Below are 16,487 nucleotides of genomic sequence, written 5' to 3' on the forward strand. Positions count from 1 at the left end.
ACTCAGCAAAATTATCCTCCATAAATAAACAGAAATAAAGTCTTTCATGGACAATCAAAAGCTGAGGGTATTCATCACCACTGGACCAGCCATATAGGAAATTCTTAAGAGAATATTACAATTATAAATCTATATGCACCCAATACCAAAAGAGTCTGATATACAAGCAAATATTATTAGATCTAAAGGAAGAGACAGACTCCAATACAATAATAGTTGAGGACTTCAACACCCCACTCTCACCATTAGACATATCATCCAGACAGAAAATTAACAACAACAAAAAAATTGGATTTATACTGAACTTTAAAGCAAATGGACCTAACAGGCATTTAAAAAACATTTTATCTAACAGCTGCAGAATACACATTCTTCTGATAAGCACATGGAACATTATTCAGAACAAACCCTACGTTTGGCCACAAAACAAGTCTCAACTAACTTTAAAAAATCAAAATAATATCAAGTATCTTCTCAGACCACAATAATTAAAACTAGACATCAATAACAAGAAGAGCTTTGGAAACTGTACAAATATGTGGAAATTGAACGACATGTTCCTGAATGACTACTGGGTTAATGAAGACATTAATAAGGAAATCAAAAAATTTCTCAAAAAAAAATAAAAAGGGAAACACGACATATCAAAACCTATAGGCTACAAAAATAACAGTGCTAAGAGGGACGTTAGTGGTAATAAACGCCTACATCAAAAAGGTAGATGTGGTGGTGCCTATAGTCCCAGCTACTAGGGAGGTTGAGGTGAGATGATAACTTGAGCCCAGGAGTTTAAGGCCAGTCTGAGCAACACAGTAAGACTCCATCTCAAAAAAAAAAAGTAGAAAGATTTCAAATAAACAATCTAATGATGCATCTCAAGGAACTAGAAAGGCAAGAACAAACCAAATCCAAAATTAGTAGAAGGAAAAAGACAATAAAGTGTATAGCTAAACAAAATAGACTTTAAAAAAATACAAAGAAATAACAAAACAAAAAGTTGGTCTTTTAAAAAGATAAACAAAATCAATAAACAGCTAGCTAGGCTAACCAAGCAAAAAAGAAAGAAGACCCCAATACACAAAATCAGAAATGAAAAAGGAGGCATTACAACTGATACCATGGAAATACAAAAGATCATCTGGCTGGGCACGGTGACTCATACCTGTAATCCTAGCACTTTGGGAGGCCAAGGCAGGTGGATCACTTGAGCCCAGGAGTTTGAGACCAGCCTGGGCAAAATGGCAAATGCCCAACTCTATAAAAAATACAAAAATTAGCTAGTTATGTTGGCACATGCCTGTAGTCTCAGATGCTGAGAAGGCTGAGGTGGGAAGATCACCTGAGCCCAGGAGGTCGAGGCTGTGGTAAGCCATGACCACACCACGACTGGGTCATTGCACTCCAGCCTGGGTGACAAAGGGAGATTCTGTCTTTAAAATGTGTGTGTGTGTGTGTGTGTGTGTGTGTATAACATTACCAGAGACTATGCTCTAAAAAACTGGTAAACCTAGAGGAAATGAATAATTTCCTGGACATATACAACCTACGAAGATTGAATAAAAAAAATAGAAAACCTGAATAGACCAATAATGAATAACCAGATTGAATCAGTAATAAAAAGTCTCCCAGCAAAGAAGAGCCCAGGCCTGAATGGCTTCACTGCCAAATTATACCAAACACATGAAGAACCAACACTAATTCTCCTCAAATTGTTCCAAAAAATTGAAGAGGAGGGAACTCTTCTTAACTCATTCTATGAGGCCAGAATTACCTTGATACGGAAAACAGACAAAAATACAGTAAAAAAAGAAAAGTACAGACCAATATCCCCGATGAACATAGATGCGAAACTCCTCAACAAAATACTAGCAAACTGAATCCAGCAGCCCATCGAAAAGATAATATACCATGATCAAGTGGAAATTATCACACAGATGCAAGGGTGATTCAACATACACAAATCAATCAACGTGATATATCACATCAACAGAGTGAAGGACAGAAAGTATATGAGCATCTCAATAGATGCAGAAAAAGCATTTGACAAAATTCAATATCCTTCATGATAAAAACTCTCAACAAACCATGTACAGAAGAAACATACCTCAAAATAATAAAGGCCATGTATGACAGACCCACGGCTAACATCATATTAAATGGAAAAATGCTGAAAGCCTTTCTTCTAAGAACTGAATGAGACAAGGATGCATTTTTTTTTTCAGTTTTCATCTTGTTTATTCAGTTTGCTCCGAGGGCAAAATCAACAGTAGTAGATATCACACACATTATTTTGATTGGCCTCACAAGTCTGATCAGTAAAACCCGAAAAACAGAAAATGTTACACGAGTTGCAAAGAAAGCACTCCTGGAGTTCACTGACATGATAGCAAGTGGAAAGAATATAAATGCAACAGGTGTTAACATTTAGAACAGTACTTGTAAACCTGCTCATGTCTAGACAATTCTGGGACCCTTGTTGCAAACCCTTCACGTATCACTGCTGATTTCCTTGACATGAAATACGACTTTACGAAAATCTTCCTAGACCTTACTCTGGCTGCACTTGAGTGGTTCCTATGCCTGCGGCGCTGGCATACGCTGTCAGGATTTCCACTATCTGTTTGTTTCTAGGGTTATTCGGGCTTCCTTCAGCCAAGTCCTGTGCCACTCGTCTGGATTCCCCCTTCAGCTGATTGACAAACTTCGCTGCTAGCTCCAGATCACCATGCTCAGTGCAATAGGAGGCATATGACAGTAATTTAAACGTGTTTATATCTTCAGGTCAGAGCTCTGGGGGTGGCTTCAGTTGCTGAGGTGGGAATAGAAGCAGGGACTGCAGATAGGAGAGGAAGTACTGGTACAAGCTATTTCTGGTTTAATCAATCATTGCTACCCTTCAGGCCAGTCTTTGAACAGCATAAAAGCAGGCTCTAAGGGTCTCTTCACTGTACACCCCACGGGTCAGGGACTCTGGAGGGATAGCTGTGGTTAAAGCTTTGGTAAATTCACTATCAGAACAGTTGGCTTTGATGGCCTCAACTGCACTACCCAGCGGGACAGTAGGCATTTCTGCAGATGAGGTCTTCATGCTGTACTTTAATGCCTCCACTGAAAGCCAGAGTTGGTAGACTTTTCTGGCTTCCTCTTCAGCAACTGCATGACTCTGAACAGCGGGTTCGATTCCTCTGAGTCTAGCATAGGCAGTGTTTATATCCAGAGTAAAGTTGTGAACTTGCTCTTGACTGAGATGACGAAACTGTAATTCTTGTTTTGAGAGTTTCTCAGACAGGTTCTGCTCAAATTCATACTTCAATTCCTGTTCTTGAACCCTAAGGACATCTCGCAAGTGATCAGTGTGGGCAGCTGCCTGTCAGTGAAGCTAGGTTCTCATGTCACTCTCCATGGCATCTCTGACTTCCTCTATCTTTCTGTCCTATTCAGCCTGCATTTTACTTCCATGATGTTCTAATGCTTTTGCTACTACAGAGTCAAATGCCCGCTTTTCTTCCAGCGTTTGTTTCTCCAAGGCTAATGTGATGTGCTGCTTTTCTGTGGCCTTCTGTTCTGCTAGCTCTCTGTTCAGCTGCTCGATGTGACGATGTGCATGAGCAATCAGGGAGTGCAGATCATCAGTAGAGAGCTTGTCAGCTAGGTCCGAAACACTCATTCCTTTCCACCCAGGAAGGACTTCTGGAGTAATACTGTCCAGCTGTCATTTAAAGTCATCCCGAGCTTGGCCCACCAGCTCGTGATACTGAGATACAACCTTAGCCTCAAATTGAGCTGCTTGGACCTTTTTGACCACATTATCCAGATCAACTATCGTGTTGTGAAGTTTATATGAGGCTTGGCCCCAGCAACCTCTTCTTTCTTTGCATTTTCAGTCACACTTTTCATCTTCTCTAACTCTTCCTTGGCTTTGAGAAGGGCATCGGCAGCTTCATCTACTGCCTTTCTGCGTTCCTTCAACGCACCTTGCACTGTGCGCCACTTAGCAGACTTCTTCTTGCCCTCAATCTCAGAATTGTCCATGGCGGCTTTCAATATGTTGGAGTGTGCATTGACAGCCTGGACACAGTGTTCTGAGCTGCAATCGCCTGCAGAGGGACATTTGCAGTTTGCCTCAGAGCATCTTCTAAGCTCTTGGCTAGAGACTCAGTTTTAACTTGTTCTTGTTTTTCCTGTTGTGCAAGGCAAGCTGCAATTTCTTCAGGTGGTCGTTCCCTTATAGAAGATGAGGATGCTTCTTCTGAAAGTGCAGGTGTGGGTTTTCCTTCATCAATTTCAGGGTGACCAGTTTTTAAAGATTCCTCATGCTGAACCCCAGGGGCCAACAGTGTATCACCTACTGTTGCTGAAGCTGGAGTATCTCCCTTTTGTTTTTGGAGTTGTGAGTCAGGCTGTTTAGAATCTTTTGTTACTTCTGATACACTAGAGATTTTTAGTGGACCAGACTGAGTCGATTTCTTTGTCAATGGAACATTATAAGGTGCAGAACCAAGAACCATCTCGAAGAGTTTGTCTGAGTAAGGTATGGTTTTCTCTACATTTTCTCGGAAGTGGGAATCCCATTTGGCACATAGGATAGTGCCACCAATACCTCCACCAACAAACAAAAGGCCAGCTCCAGCAATGTTGCCAGTAGTCAACCCAGAGCTGCCTGAAGTAGAGTATCGGTGGCATGGTCGCAGTGGATGGAGGACTAACTTCCCACAGAGACAACTCTGGGCCGCAGCGGTCACCCTCGATAACTGACAGGCCCGTAGTGTCTATTCAGCGGACGGTGCTGCTGGTGGATGCGGGAGCTGCCATAGCGACATGAGTAAGTGGAGACATGTGTACATATGTCAAGGATGCCTATTTTTATCACTCCTATTTATATGGTTTGGATCTGTGTCCCCACCCAAAGTTGAAATGTAATCCCCAGTGCTGGAGGTGGGGCCTGGTAGGAGGTGATTGGATCATGAGGGCCATTTCTCATGAATGGTTTAGCACCATCCCTCTCGATAGTATTGTCATGATAATCAGTTCTTGTGAGATCTGGTTGTTTAAAAGTGTGTAGCACCCTCCCCCCACCCACACTGCTCCAGAATGTGAAGCACTGGTGCCCCTTTTGCCTTCTGCCATGATTGTAAGCTTCCTGAGGCCTCCCTAGAAGCCTCTATGGTTCCTATATAGCCTGCAGAACCATGGGCCAATTAAACCTCTTTTCTTTATAAATTACCCAGTCTCAGGTATATCTTTATAGCAATGTAAGAATGGACTAATACACCTATTCAACATAGTACTGGAAGTCCAATCCAGTGCAATCAGGTAAGAGATAGAAATAAAAGCCATCCCAATTGGAAGAGAGGAAGTCAAATTATCCCTCTTTGCACATGACATGATTTTATATTTAGAAAAATCTAAAGACTCCACCAAAAAACTATTAGAACTGATAAACAAATTTAGTAAAGTTGCAGGATACAAAATCAACATATAAAAATCAGTAGTGTTTCGATACACCAATAACAAACTAGCTGAAAAAGTAAGCAAAAAGGCAATCCATGAAGGCTGAAACAACTCCAGCTTGGATGCTAATCTGCCATATGGACTTCTAGTTAACCTGTTCTGAGAAGGCCACTAAGATTTCCAGTTTATCTACTGTTCCTTGTATAAGAGCACATACTATAAATCCTGCTTCAAAACAACCTTGACGTTATCCTACTTCAATTGGTCTACAGAGCCCTTCTAAATCACATATACCCTTTCCTTGTGGTATATAAGCCTTGGGTCTGGAGGGGTAATGGCACAGGGATCCACCAGCTTATCTTACCACCACCCAAGACACAGACATGCCTTCTGTTTTAAGTCCTTATTAAATGTTTCTTTCTGAGAAACTGGATTTGTCAGCCTCTTTCTGTGGCCTCTCAGCTTCCTTGAACTTTGGGGGTGGGTTTGCATAGACCTGCCCATGGAACACAATCTCATTCACAATAGCTATTTTAAAAATAAAATACCTGGCAATGAATATAACCAAGGATGTGAAAGACCTCTGCAAAGAAAACTACAAAACACTGATAAAATAAATTGAAGAAGACACAAACAAATGGAAAGACATTCCATGTTCATGGATCGGAAGAAATGATATTGTTAGAAAGATCATACTATCCAAAGCAATCAACAGACTCAATGCAATCTCTATCAAAATGCCAATGACATGTTTCACAGAAGCAGAAAAAACAGTCCTAAAATTCATATGGAACCAAAAAAGACCCTGAATAGCCAAAGTTATCCTGAGCAAAAAGAACAAACCTGTAGGCATCACACCACTTGACTTCAAAATATATTACAAGGCTAAACAGCACAGTATTGGTATAAAACCAGACACATAGATCAATGGAACAGAATAGAGAACCCAGAAATAAATCCATATATTTACAGCCAGTTGATTTTCAACAAAGGTGGCAAGAACATACAATAGAGAAAGGACACCCCCTTCAATAAATGGTGCTGGGAAAACTGGATAGCCACATGCAGAAGAATGAAACTGGATCCCTACCTCTCATCATATACAGAAATCAACTCAAGATGTATCAAAGCCTTAAACATAAGACTGAAAACCATAAAGCTACTAGAAGAAAACATAAATGAAATGCTCCAGGACATTGGTCTAGGCAAACAGTTTATGGCTAAGACTACAAAAACACAGGCAACAAAAACCAAAATAGACAAATGAGATTATATTAAACTGAAAAGTTCTGCACAGCAAAGGGAACAATCAACAGAGTGAAGAGACAACCTGTTTAATGGGAGAAAATATTTGTAAACTATGCATCTGACAAGTGACTAATATCCAGAATATATAAGGAACTCAAACAACTCAACAACAACAACAAAACAAATAATTCCATTAATAAATTGGCAAAGCACCTGAATAGGCATCTCTCAAAAGAAGACATACAAATGGCCAACAGGTATATTAAAAAAAACTCAACATCACTAATCATCAGGGAACTGCAGATCAAAACTACAATGAGATAGCATCATCTTACCCCAATTAGAATGGCTATTATCAAAAAGACAAAAAATAACAGATGCTGGTAAAGATGTGGAGAAAAGGGAACTCTTATACATCATTTGTGGAAGTGTAAATTAGTACAGCCATTATCAAAAACGGTATACAGATTTCTCAGAAAACTAAAATAAAACTATCATACTATCCAGCAATCCTGCTACTAAGTATTTATTCAAAGGATAGGGAATTGGTGTATCAGAAAGATTCCTGCACCCCCATGTTTATTGCAGCACTATTCACAATAGCCAAGATACAGATTCAACCTAAGTGTCTATCAATAAATAAATGAATCAAGACACTGTGGTATATATTTACAATGGAATCTTATTCAGCCATAAAAAAGAAGGAAGTCCTGCCATTTGCAGCAACATGGATGGAACCGAAGGTCATTAAAGACAAATATTACATGTTCTCACTCACATGTGGGAGTTCACAAAGTTGATCTCATGGAAGTAGAGAGTAGAATGATATTACCAGAGGTGAAGAAGGGTGTGTGTTAGAGGAGAAGTGAGTTTGGTTAATGGGTACAAACATACAGTTACACAGAAAGAATAAGTTCTAATATTTGATAGCAGCATAGGGTGACTACAGTTAACAATGTATTGTATGTCTCAAATCAGCTAGAAGAGAGAGTGTAAAATGTTCTCAACATAGAGAAATGATAGACAAGGTGATGAATATCCTGATTTCATCGTTACATATCCTCTGTGTATAAAGTATTTCATATACCCCATAAATATGTAAAGATATTATGTATCAATTTTTAAAAAGTGCCATATGTAGATCAGTGATGGGAGTGTGTGCTACAGAACTAATCCAGTTCTGTAAACCTGAGATCCTCCGCGACCTGGGAAACAGGACGTCCACCAACCACGTGGGGAAACCCGATCCTCAGTGCTCTGAGGCTTTGGCCATCAGTGCAGGGCTTGCTGGCCTGGAGCAGGAGTGGGCAGCCAGTGGGGAAGCAAGACCACTCCACCACAGGCGGGTAAGTCACTTCTGTGGCTACTGCACCTGGGCCCCGGGAGCCCTGGGAGAGGCCACATGGGAATCTGCAGCTGCGCCCTTCACCGGGGACACCACCTTCTGATGAGCACTGGGTGAAGGGATCACTGAAAAGGGTTTAGCAGCAAATTCTATGTAATCAGCAGAATAGATAGCGGGGAGTATGGAAATAAAAAAGAGAGACAAGAAACGCAGAGCTGCGTGGGGAAAGCTGGTTTATTTGGCTCTCATGGGGTCAGAGAATGACTCTGGGACCCCAGACTTCCCTGGGGGGATGGGCAAGGTCAGCAAGGGCTCCAGATCATTCTGTCACATTCTCGATCCAGAATTCAGAGGGTTCACTGAGCATGCTTTTCACCTGCGCCATGTGCAGAAGACCAACTGAGGACTCATCCAGGGAGTGTACAGGTGTGGCCTCATCTGCACGGGGAGCAGCGGGTCTGGAGATTCACGCTCAGCAGCAGGAAGAGGTGCTGCAGGAGACGGGTCTGCAGAGGACGCTGGTGCAGGAAGGCTGGCAGCACCCAGAGGACTGGCAGGAGGGAGCCGCATACACGACGGGCCTGCAGCTCACAGGCACACACAGGGAGGACTGGCAGGAGGGGGCCACGCACACAATGGGCCTGTAGCTCACAGGCACACACACAGAGGACTGACATCTCACGGGCATGCACACGGCTGACTTGAGGCTCACGGGCACGCACACGGAGGACTGGCAGCCCACAGGGACGTAACAGGATGCCTGGCAGGGGCTGGGCACACAGCAGGCTGGCTGGCAGCCTGAGGAGCAGCTGGTATGGCACATGGTGGCGTGTGGCTGCATAAGGTCGAGGCAGAGGGCAGTGATGTCTGGGGACAGCTTCCCTGGGCAGCCTTTATACCTGGACCCAGGCATCCCCACAGCACAGAAGCGCGTACCTGTTGTCTTCCTTGTTTTTCTTCCTCAAGGCTGTTTCCTGGAACTCAGTTTTCTGTTGTAGATGCTCATGTTTTTTATTTGGCCCTTTGTTTCATGACTAATTGCACCTTCTTCAAGCTCTTGTTACATTTGGAAACCTGCCCAAATTTATCGGTGATGCACAGGCTGTTTTAGCTCCACCTGCCTGATATCTGCCTCCGTTCATTAGTTCTACACTGAAGCAGACATGAGTGGTACCCAAAAGACCTCCTCGAACCACAACTTCTGTTGCATCAACCAGAAACTTTGGGGAAGAGACCAGAACTGAATATAGACAATGTAATCATACTGGGAAACCTGCTGGAGTGAGTGATGCAAAGCTGGCTACTCTATCAGCTATACAGTTGAGATTTAGGAGATGCTCATTTTCAGGCAGCTGCCAACCAGCAGTGCAGACCGTGCTTCCTGAGAGAGAAGAAACTTAGGAGATAAACTCCCATTTCCCAGCTCTCTGCTGGGGCAGGCTTCCAAAATGCAGTGTCACCAGCTGGAGTCAGAGCAAAATACAGTGGCCCAACTCTGCCGAGGAGGAAGGGACCAGTGCCCATGCAGTTGAAGCCCTGGAGTCCGAGGAGCAGAGAAGTGGAAAGAAGGATCCGTGTGGAGAGCAGGCCCCGCAGTGTGGGAACTGACTGTGAATCTGTGGAATGGGGCAGGGCTGTGCATTCCCAGGGCAAGGCCACCACAGGCTCACCAGAGAGAAGCTGCTAGAGGATTGAGAGTGAAGCCTCCCTCCAGCCCCCACATCGACATCCAGCCGAGACCCCCTACAGCCCAGCACCAAATGAGTAAGGACCACAGACTACAGTGAGACCCGCCTAGGCCAGCCCGAACAAAGCCTAAACCAATTCAGAATAGGATTTTTAGGGAAGACAGTTTGGAATGTGAGTCCCACGAAGATACAGAGTGTTCCAAGTTGTAGATACTTCCCAGAGATCCACCCTAGCAAAGTGTTGAACAAAAACTCACAAGATTAAGGTCATTCTCCAGTAACTGACAGCTAGAAGAAAAATCAGAAACATGATACAGCTCAGAGTCTGTAAATGCATTATTATAATACCTCATACACAATCAAAATCATCAGATATTGGACAGGCACGGTTGTTTATGCCTGTAATCCCAGCACTTTGGGAGGCCAAGATGGGAAGATTGCTTGAGGCTAGGAGTTTGAGACCAGCCTGGGCAACATAGTGAGACTCTGTCTCTACAAAAAAATGGTTAAAAATTAGCCAGACATGGTGGTGCATGCTTGTGGTCCCAGCTACACGGTAGGTTGAGGCAGGAAGGTCTATTGAGCCTGGGAGGTTGAGGATGCCATGAGTTATGATCACACCACTGCACTCCAGCCAGGGCAACAGAGCAAGACCTGTCTCAAAAAACAAATCATCAGGTATTAAAAGATATAGGTAAATTTAATTCGCTGTTAAAAAAAAATAAACCTGAGATGGTCTAGATATTGGACATGGCAAATGATGACTGTAAGCAGCTATTACAAACATGTTCCAAAAAATCCAAGAAAACTGTTCAAATAATTAAAGGAAAACATTGTCTTCATGAATGGATAAATAGGGAATCTCAATAGAGTAATTGAAACCATTTTTTAAAATGGGAATCCTAGAACTGAAAAGTACAGTAGTTAAAAATTTTAAATACACCAAATTTGACTTCAAAAATCAACAACGTCCAAATCCAGGAATCTCAGAAAACCCCCAGTAGGATAAATAGGAAGAAAACCACATCCAGGCACATCATAAAGTGATGAAAACCAAAAATGAAGACAAAAATCTCAAAAGCAGTGACAGGAAGACACTTTACATACAAAGGAACAAGGATGAGAAAAACACCCTGGCTTCTCGTGAGAAACAATGGAGACGCATCTTTAAAATGCTGAGCAACAAGAACTGGCAATCCAGAAGTCCACATCTATGAAGAACGTGCTTCAAAACTGAGATTGAGGCCGGGCCGGGCACTGTGGTTCACACCTCTAATCCCAGCACTTTGAAGGCCGAGGCAAGAGGATCTCTTGAGCCCAGGAGTTGTAGACCAGCCTGGGCAACAAGCAAGAGCACATCTCTACAGAAAATTTAAAAATTAGCTAGGTGTGGCGGTGTGCACCTGCAGTCCCAACTATTCAGGAGGATGAGGCAGGAGGATAGCTTGAGCCCAGGAGTTCGAAGCTGCAGTGAGCTATGACTGCACCATCACACTTCAGCCTGGGTGACCGAGCAAGAAGGGTCTCAAAAAACCCCAGAAACTGAGATTGAAGTGAAAACCTGTTCAGAAGAGCAAAAGCTGGGAGAAATCCTCCCCTGCAGATGTGCGCTGCAGGCGACGTGGAGATGTGCTTTCGGTTGACTAGGACGAGGCCAGGTGGACCCTGACCTGCACAGAAGAGTAGGGGGGATGGGGGAAGGTAAAGGAGCAGGTAAATATCAAAGACGCATCCTCGTTCTTCTGTAGTCGACTCATAAGACAACCAACCTTTAAAATGGATTACTTGGTGACTAGGTCACATAGGAACATGTGGTCACTGTGGCTGCCCCAATTCTCTTGGTTTTTAAGTGTGATTCTGAACTACAGCAGTGAAAGGAGTTGCCTGTGAACTTGTGGCCTCACCCGGCTTGTCCCTAGGCCTTAAGGTCACTCCCACATGGCCACAGATCAGCTCTGGGTCCATAGACTTCTAAGTTCTGTCCACAGCTCTGAGACCCCACTTGGTCTTCAGCCTTGGAGGGGATTTCATTAACGTGGTGTCTGACTTGTCCAAAGGCTTCTTGGCAGGAATCACCTGTATCCACCACCAGCAGGCACAGGAGGACCCACACAGGAGCAGAGGGTGCCCCTGGGTGCTGCCTGGGATGGAGGGAGTAGCTCTGCCCTGAGAGATGGCTCATCCCCCTACCGTGTGACACCACCGTAGAATAAAGCGCTGTGGCCAATCCATCAAGAGAACAGAGCTGGAGCGTGAGGAGGAGCGTGCCATCCACACTCCTGCCCGCTGCCTCCCAAGTGCAGGGGCATCCTGGAATTTCACGCCAGCTCCTCACTTTCCCCCAAGCTGCCTCTGCAGGGGTGAGACTGATCAGACCCTCAGCGTGGGAGAGGAACCAGATATGAGTAGCTCACGCCCCACTCCGTGATGGGTCCTCCTGGGCTGGGCTCCGTCTGCAGAGGAGGTGGCCTGTGGCCACTAGTGCTACTTGTGTGAAGTGGGCACTTCTGAAGTGTGGTGTCAGGAAGTCCACTGCGGTCACACTCCTGGGCCATGCTCTGCAGAGGCCAACGTGGCTGAAGTTTTCATCCATCTTCTCTGTCCCAGCTGGTTCAGGACTTCAGGATGAATCACTTATTGAACCCTCAAGCCCCAGTATAATTTGGCACAGTGGTAATGACCATGGATTCCAGAGTGAAGCTAAGCAGTCCAGATCCCTGCGTCTCTGCAGTGGTGCAGACACGCACCCATTGTGCAAACCCTCTATGACTTACAAATTGCACGTCTGTAAAATGGGGTATCGGCCACCCCGAGTGCTGGCAAAGCTGAATGAGATAACCCCGTAAGCTGCCAATCACAGCCTGGCACAGCACTAGATCTCCGTGCATTACTGTTACCCCAATCATCATCATTATTATTCCACAATATGGAGCCCAGTAGCTTGGCTCTCGTTACTTGGGAAGACCCTGATGATGACTGAGCTTTTCAGTCGAAACGGGGCCCCTGGTGCAGTGAGTGTGACTGTGCTTGTGTGAGCTCCAGACAGCATTTACAATGTGGGGACCTTGAACATCCATGAGGTGGACCCTTGGCCTCACTGACAGCCCTTTACCAGCTCCCCTCGGCTCTGTTTCCAGGAAACACATGGTCTGCTGAGTCATGGGAGCCCCCAGCTCAGAGGTTCCTGAACTGAGTAACCTTAACAAGAAAACCCAGAAAGATCAACAGGAGAGGGCAGAGGAGGAGAACCCAACCAGGAGGAAGATGCCAGGGGGCTTGCTGCCCAGACGCCCATGGCCTGCCCTGGCTCCATGCTGCTTCCCCACCACCTGCTGCCCACCCAGGGCTGTGGGACCTCCTGCTGCCACCTGGCCACCCCCGCCCCACCCCCTGCACTGTGCAGCTCTGCTGTGCCGGCCCCTGTGTGAGGCGTCCACCTCCTGCCAGCTGGCCTGCTGCATGCTCAGGTCGGGCCTGTGTGTGGCCGCCTCCTGCCGGTCCTCTAGGTGCTGCCGGTCCTCTAGGTGCTGCCGGCCCTCCTGCCCCTTCCCTGGCCTGTAGCCTGTGACCTGCCACACTGGCCTGCTGCTGATGGATTATCCTGATAATCAACTCTCTGCTATTGTTTAGCAAAAGCCTTTCCCTTTGTCCTATTATCAGAATCCCCCTGCACTTCTTAGTCCCCAGTGACGGATCCACCTCCCACTGTAGCTGGAATTTCCCCCGAACGTTCTTGTGCAGGAAGGCTTAGTTCCCTATCAAAAATAAGTCTGTCTGCTCCTCAATACTGGGTCTTTTTAAAAATTTCCCTGAAGCTGTTTCTCATTGTCCTTTGCCTTCCTGACCAAGACAATGTCAGCACAGCACGGGGTTCTGTCCTTGGTCACTGCTCAGAGGTGGAGCTTCACCCTGGGATGTCGGGAAGCCGCTCTGGGAAAAGCTGTGGCTGAAGCTGCTGAGTCCAAAGGAGGTGTCTCCTTCCCAGTAGTTTCAGATGAGGATCTCCCACCCAGGGCTCTTCTGGAGCCTGGAAACCAAGCCACAGGACAAAGGGCTGCGGGAAGAAGGAGGCTGAGCCTGGGGAACCTGGTGGCTGCCTTCGGGTGTCAGAAGGGCTTTCCCTCAGCGTGTGTTTCCCCAGAGGCTGGATTGGGGCCACTGAGCCAGTGTGACGGGGAGGTAAATTTCAGCTCAACAGGAGGAAGGGTCCCCTGAAAGCCAGGGTTCCCAGTGACACACTTGGCGCCTGGTGATTACTCAGCTTCTGGGTACTGAGGGCTCTGAACGGCAGGCACACTTCTCCCACTGTATCATAACAGACAAAACCAGAATGGCCCATGTACCCATCAGCCGGTGGATGGATAAACACAGCCTGACACAGCGGTACAGCGGAATCCACACGAGCACTGAGGGCGGCATCGCTTACGCACACGGCAACAGGAACGCATCGCAGAAACACTGCGTGGCGTGGGAGAGGCCGGCACCAGAGGACTTGCTATACGACTCCATCTAAATGAGTTCTAAAACAAGGAGAACCAATTTGTGCTTTGAAAAATTCTCAACAGTGGCCATCTCTGGGGGATTGGGTGAAATTGACTGGGGAAGGCAGAAGAGTTCTGGAGAGGATGGCAAAGGCCAGGGTCCTGATGGGGGTCCTCTCCCAGCCCGGGAAGCCGGGACCACCCTCACCCCTGGGCCTTGAGGGTCCTGGGTGAGCTGTGTTGACGGATTGGCAAACTTCATAAAATGATACCGTTGAGATTTGAACCATTTCACATGCAAAACAAATGCTGAACTCGAGTTAATGGCACGTTGCTGCAGCGTGTGAGTGAAGTACGCAGTTGCTGCGCCTTCCCCTGCAGTGCCTGTGAAATAAGATGCACTGACAGAGGCCGGCTCAGGGGTGAGTATCCGATCGAGCAGAGTGAGTGCTGTGCCAGGTGCAGATCCAGGGCCAGGTACGTGGATGCCCACTGTTTAATTTTTACAACTTTTCTGTATGTTTCCGTTTTTCATAACAAAATGAAAATAAAGATAGTTTTTAAAAAGTAGTTCAGAAGATGAAAATAGTAAATGTTTTCATAAAAAATAGAAGCCACACATGGGATCCTTGCTTTGGAGAACTGGGCTATGATCAGAGGGAAGTGGGATACACTCAGAGAATTGGGGTACCCAGCTTTCAAGGAGAATAAGAATTTGGATCGCAGGTCAGCCAAATGTCCCAGAAGCAGCAGGACAGTCATGAGGAAGCCGACACTCAAACAGCATGGCTGCCCCAGGGCAGGATGGCAGACCCAGTCCACCATTCCCGTCTCCACCTTCCCAAGACCACTACAGGGGAGGGTAAGTGAGTTTACCAAGGATGAGGGACTCCAGCAATGAAAAGGAAAGAGAGGGCCGGGCGCAGTGGCTCACGCCTATAATCCCAGCACTTTGGGAGGCCGAGGAGGGCAGATCACGAGGTCAGGAGATCGAGACCATCCTGGCTAACACGGTGAAACCCCGTCTCTACTAAAAATACAAAAAATTAGCCGGGTGTGGTGGCAAGCGCCTGTAGTCCCAGCTACTCGGGAGGCTGAGGCAGGAGAATGGCGTGAACCCGGGAGGTGGAGCTTGCAGTGAGCCGAGATCGAGCCACTGGACTCCAGCCTGGGCAACAGAGCCAGACTCTGTCTCAAAGAAAAAAAAAATGAAAAGGAAAGAGAGGGGTGTGTGTGGACTGCCGGCCAGGGCAGAAGTGGGACCCACCTGCCTGGGAGCCCCACGAGGCTCTGCTTCCCAGCAAGCCCAGCGGAAGGGGAGTGGGGAGGGCTGCAGTGGAGAAGGGGACTGAAGGTGTGAGCACAGCACCCCCTGGCCAGGACCCCCAAAGGCCCCAAGGGGCACCAGGCACAGTTCTTTGATGCTGGCCTTGGGGTCCCATTGCTCTTACTCCAAAGTGAGGCTGGCGACGGATGGACTTGTGCCCCGAGCATAGAGCACCAGGCCAATGCATAGAGCACCAGTCCAACCTCCCCACTCAGGTGGGGTCTCCTCCAGCAGAAAACAGACCACACACACAGCAGGAGAAGAGCCCGGGCAACCCGGGACCACCCTCACCCCAGCCAGGAGGGAAGCCAGCGGCACGAAAAGCAAGACCAAGATAAACTAACATATCACTGCACCCAGAGGAAAGCAGTGGTTTAAGGAAATTTAAAAATCCTAAATACGGCCAGGCGCGGTTGGTCACACCTGTAATCCCAGCACTTTGGGAGGCTGAGGTGGGCAGATCACAAGGTCAGGAGATCGAGACCATCCTGGCTAACACAGTGAAACCCCATCTCTACTAAAAATACAAAAAATTAGCCAAGCATGGTGGCGGGTGCCTGTAGTCCCAGCTACTCGGGAGACTGAGGCAGGAGAATGGCGTGAACCTGGGAGGCGGAGCTTGCAGTGAGCCCAGATCATGCCACTGCACTCCAGCCTGGGCAACAGAGCGAGACTCCATCTCAAAAAAAAAAAAAAAAAAAATCTTAAATATACTCAGACATTCAGGAAGATGTTACATCTATCAAACAAGAACAAGATGCTTTGAAAATGAACAATTAGAACAATGATCCCTAAAATGTCACAGATATTAAACATCTCATTGATATTTAAAATTAAACAGAGAGGCTTGAAGGTACTCACCTTCCTTTAGAGGGACAGAATAGAATATATATATATATATATATGGAGGGGGTTACTAAGTATTAACTAACATGATCACAAGGTCC

General features: G+C 46.2%; 1 protein-coding gene and 1 pseudogene across 3 annotated transcripts; both read right to left on the reverse strand.

Moving 5' to 3' along the window:
- Positions 1-2,095: 2,095 nt before the first annotated feature.
- On the reverse strand, positions 2,096-4,706 carry LOC129052349 (MICOS complex subunit MIC60-like; annotated as a pseudogene).
- A 3,554-nt stretch (positions 4,707-8,260) lies between these two features.
- LOC112130480 (keratin-associated protein 12-1) lies at positions 8,261-8,907 on the reverse strand. Of its 3 annotated transcripts, none has more exons than XM_024239334.3 (2): positions 8,686-8,907; positions 8,261-8,625 (listed from the first exon to the last, which is right to left on the reverse strand). In XM_024239334.3, exons 1-2 carry the CDS (start codon positions 8,883-8,885, stop codon positions 8,517-8,519), a joined length of 309 nt encoding a protein of 102 aa, XP_024095102.1. In that variant the 5' UTR covers positions 8,886-8,907; the 3' UTR covers positions 8,261-8,516. The 3 variants fall into 3 exon arrangements, with proteins under 3 accessions (XP_024095102.1, XP_024095104.2, XP_024095103.2); XM_024239336.3 differs by having other exon boundaries at positions 8,517-8,685; positions 8,746-8,903; XM_024239335.3 differs by having other exon boundaries at positions 8,517-8,654; positions 8,703-8,903.
- Between the last annotated feature and the right edge of the window lie 7,580 nt (positions 8,908-16,487).

The sequence above is a fragment of the Pongo abelii genome, chromosome 22 (genome assembly GCF_028885655.2).
Source record: "Pongo abelii isolate AG06213 chromosome 22, NHGRI_mPonAbe1-v2.0_pri, whole genome shotgun sequence".
Lineage (NCBI taxonomy): Eukaryota > Metazoa > Chordata > Mammalia > Primates > Hominidae > Pongo > Pongo abelii.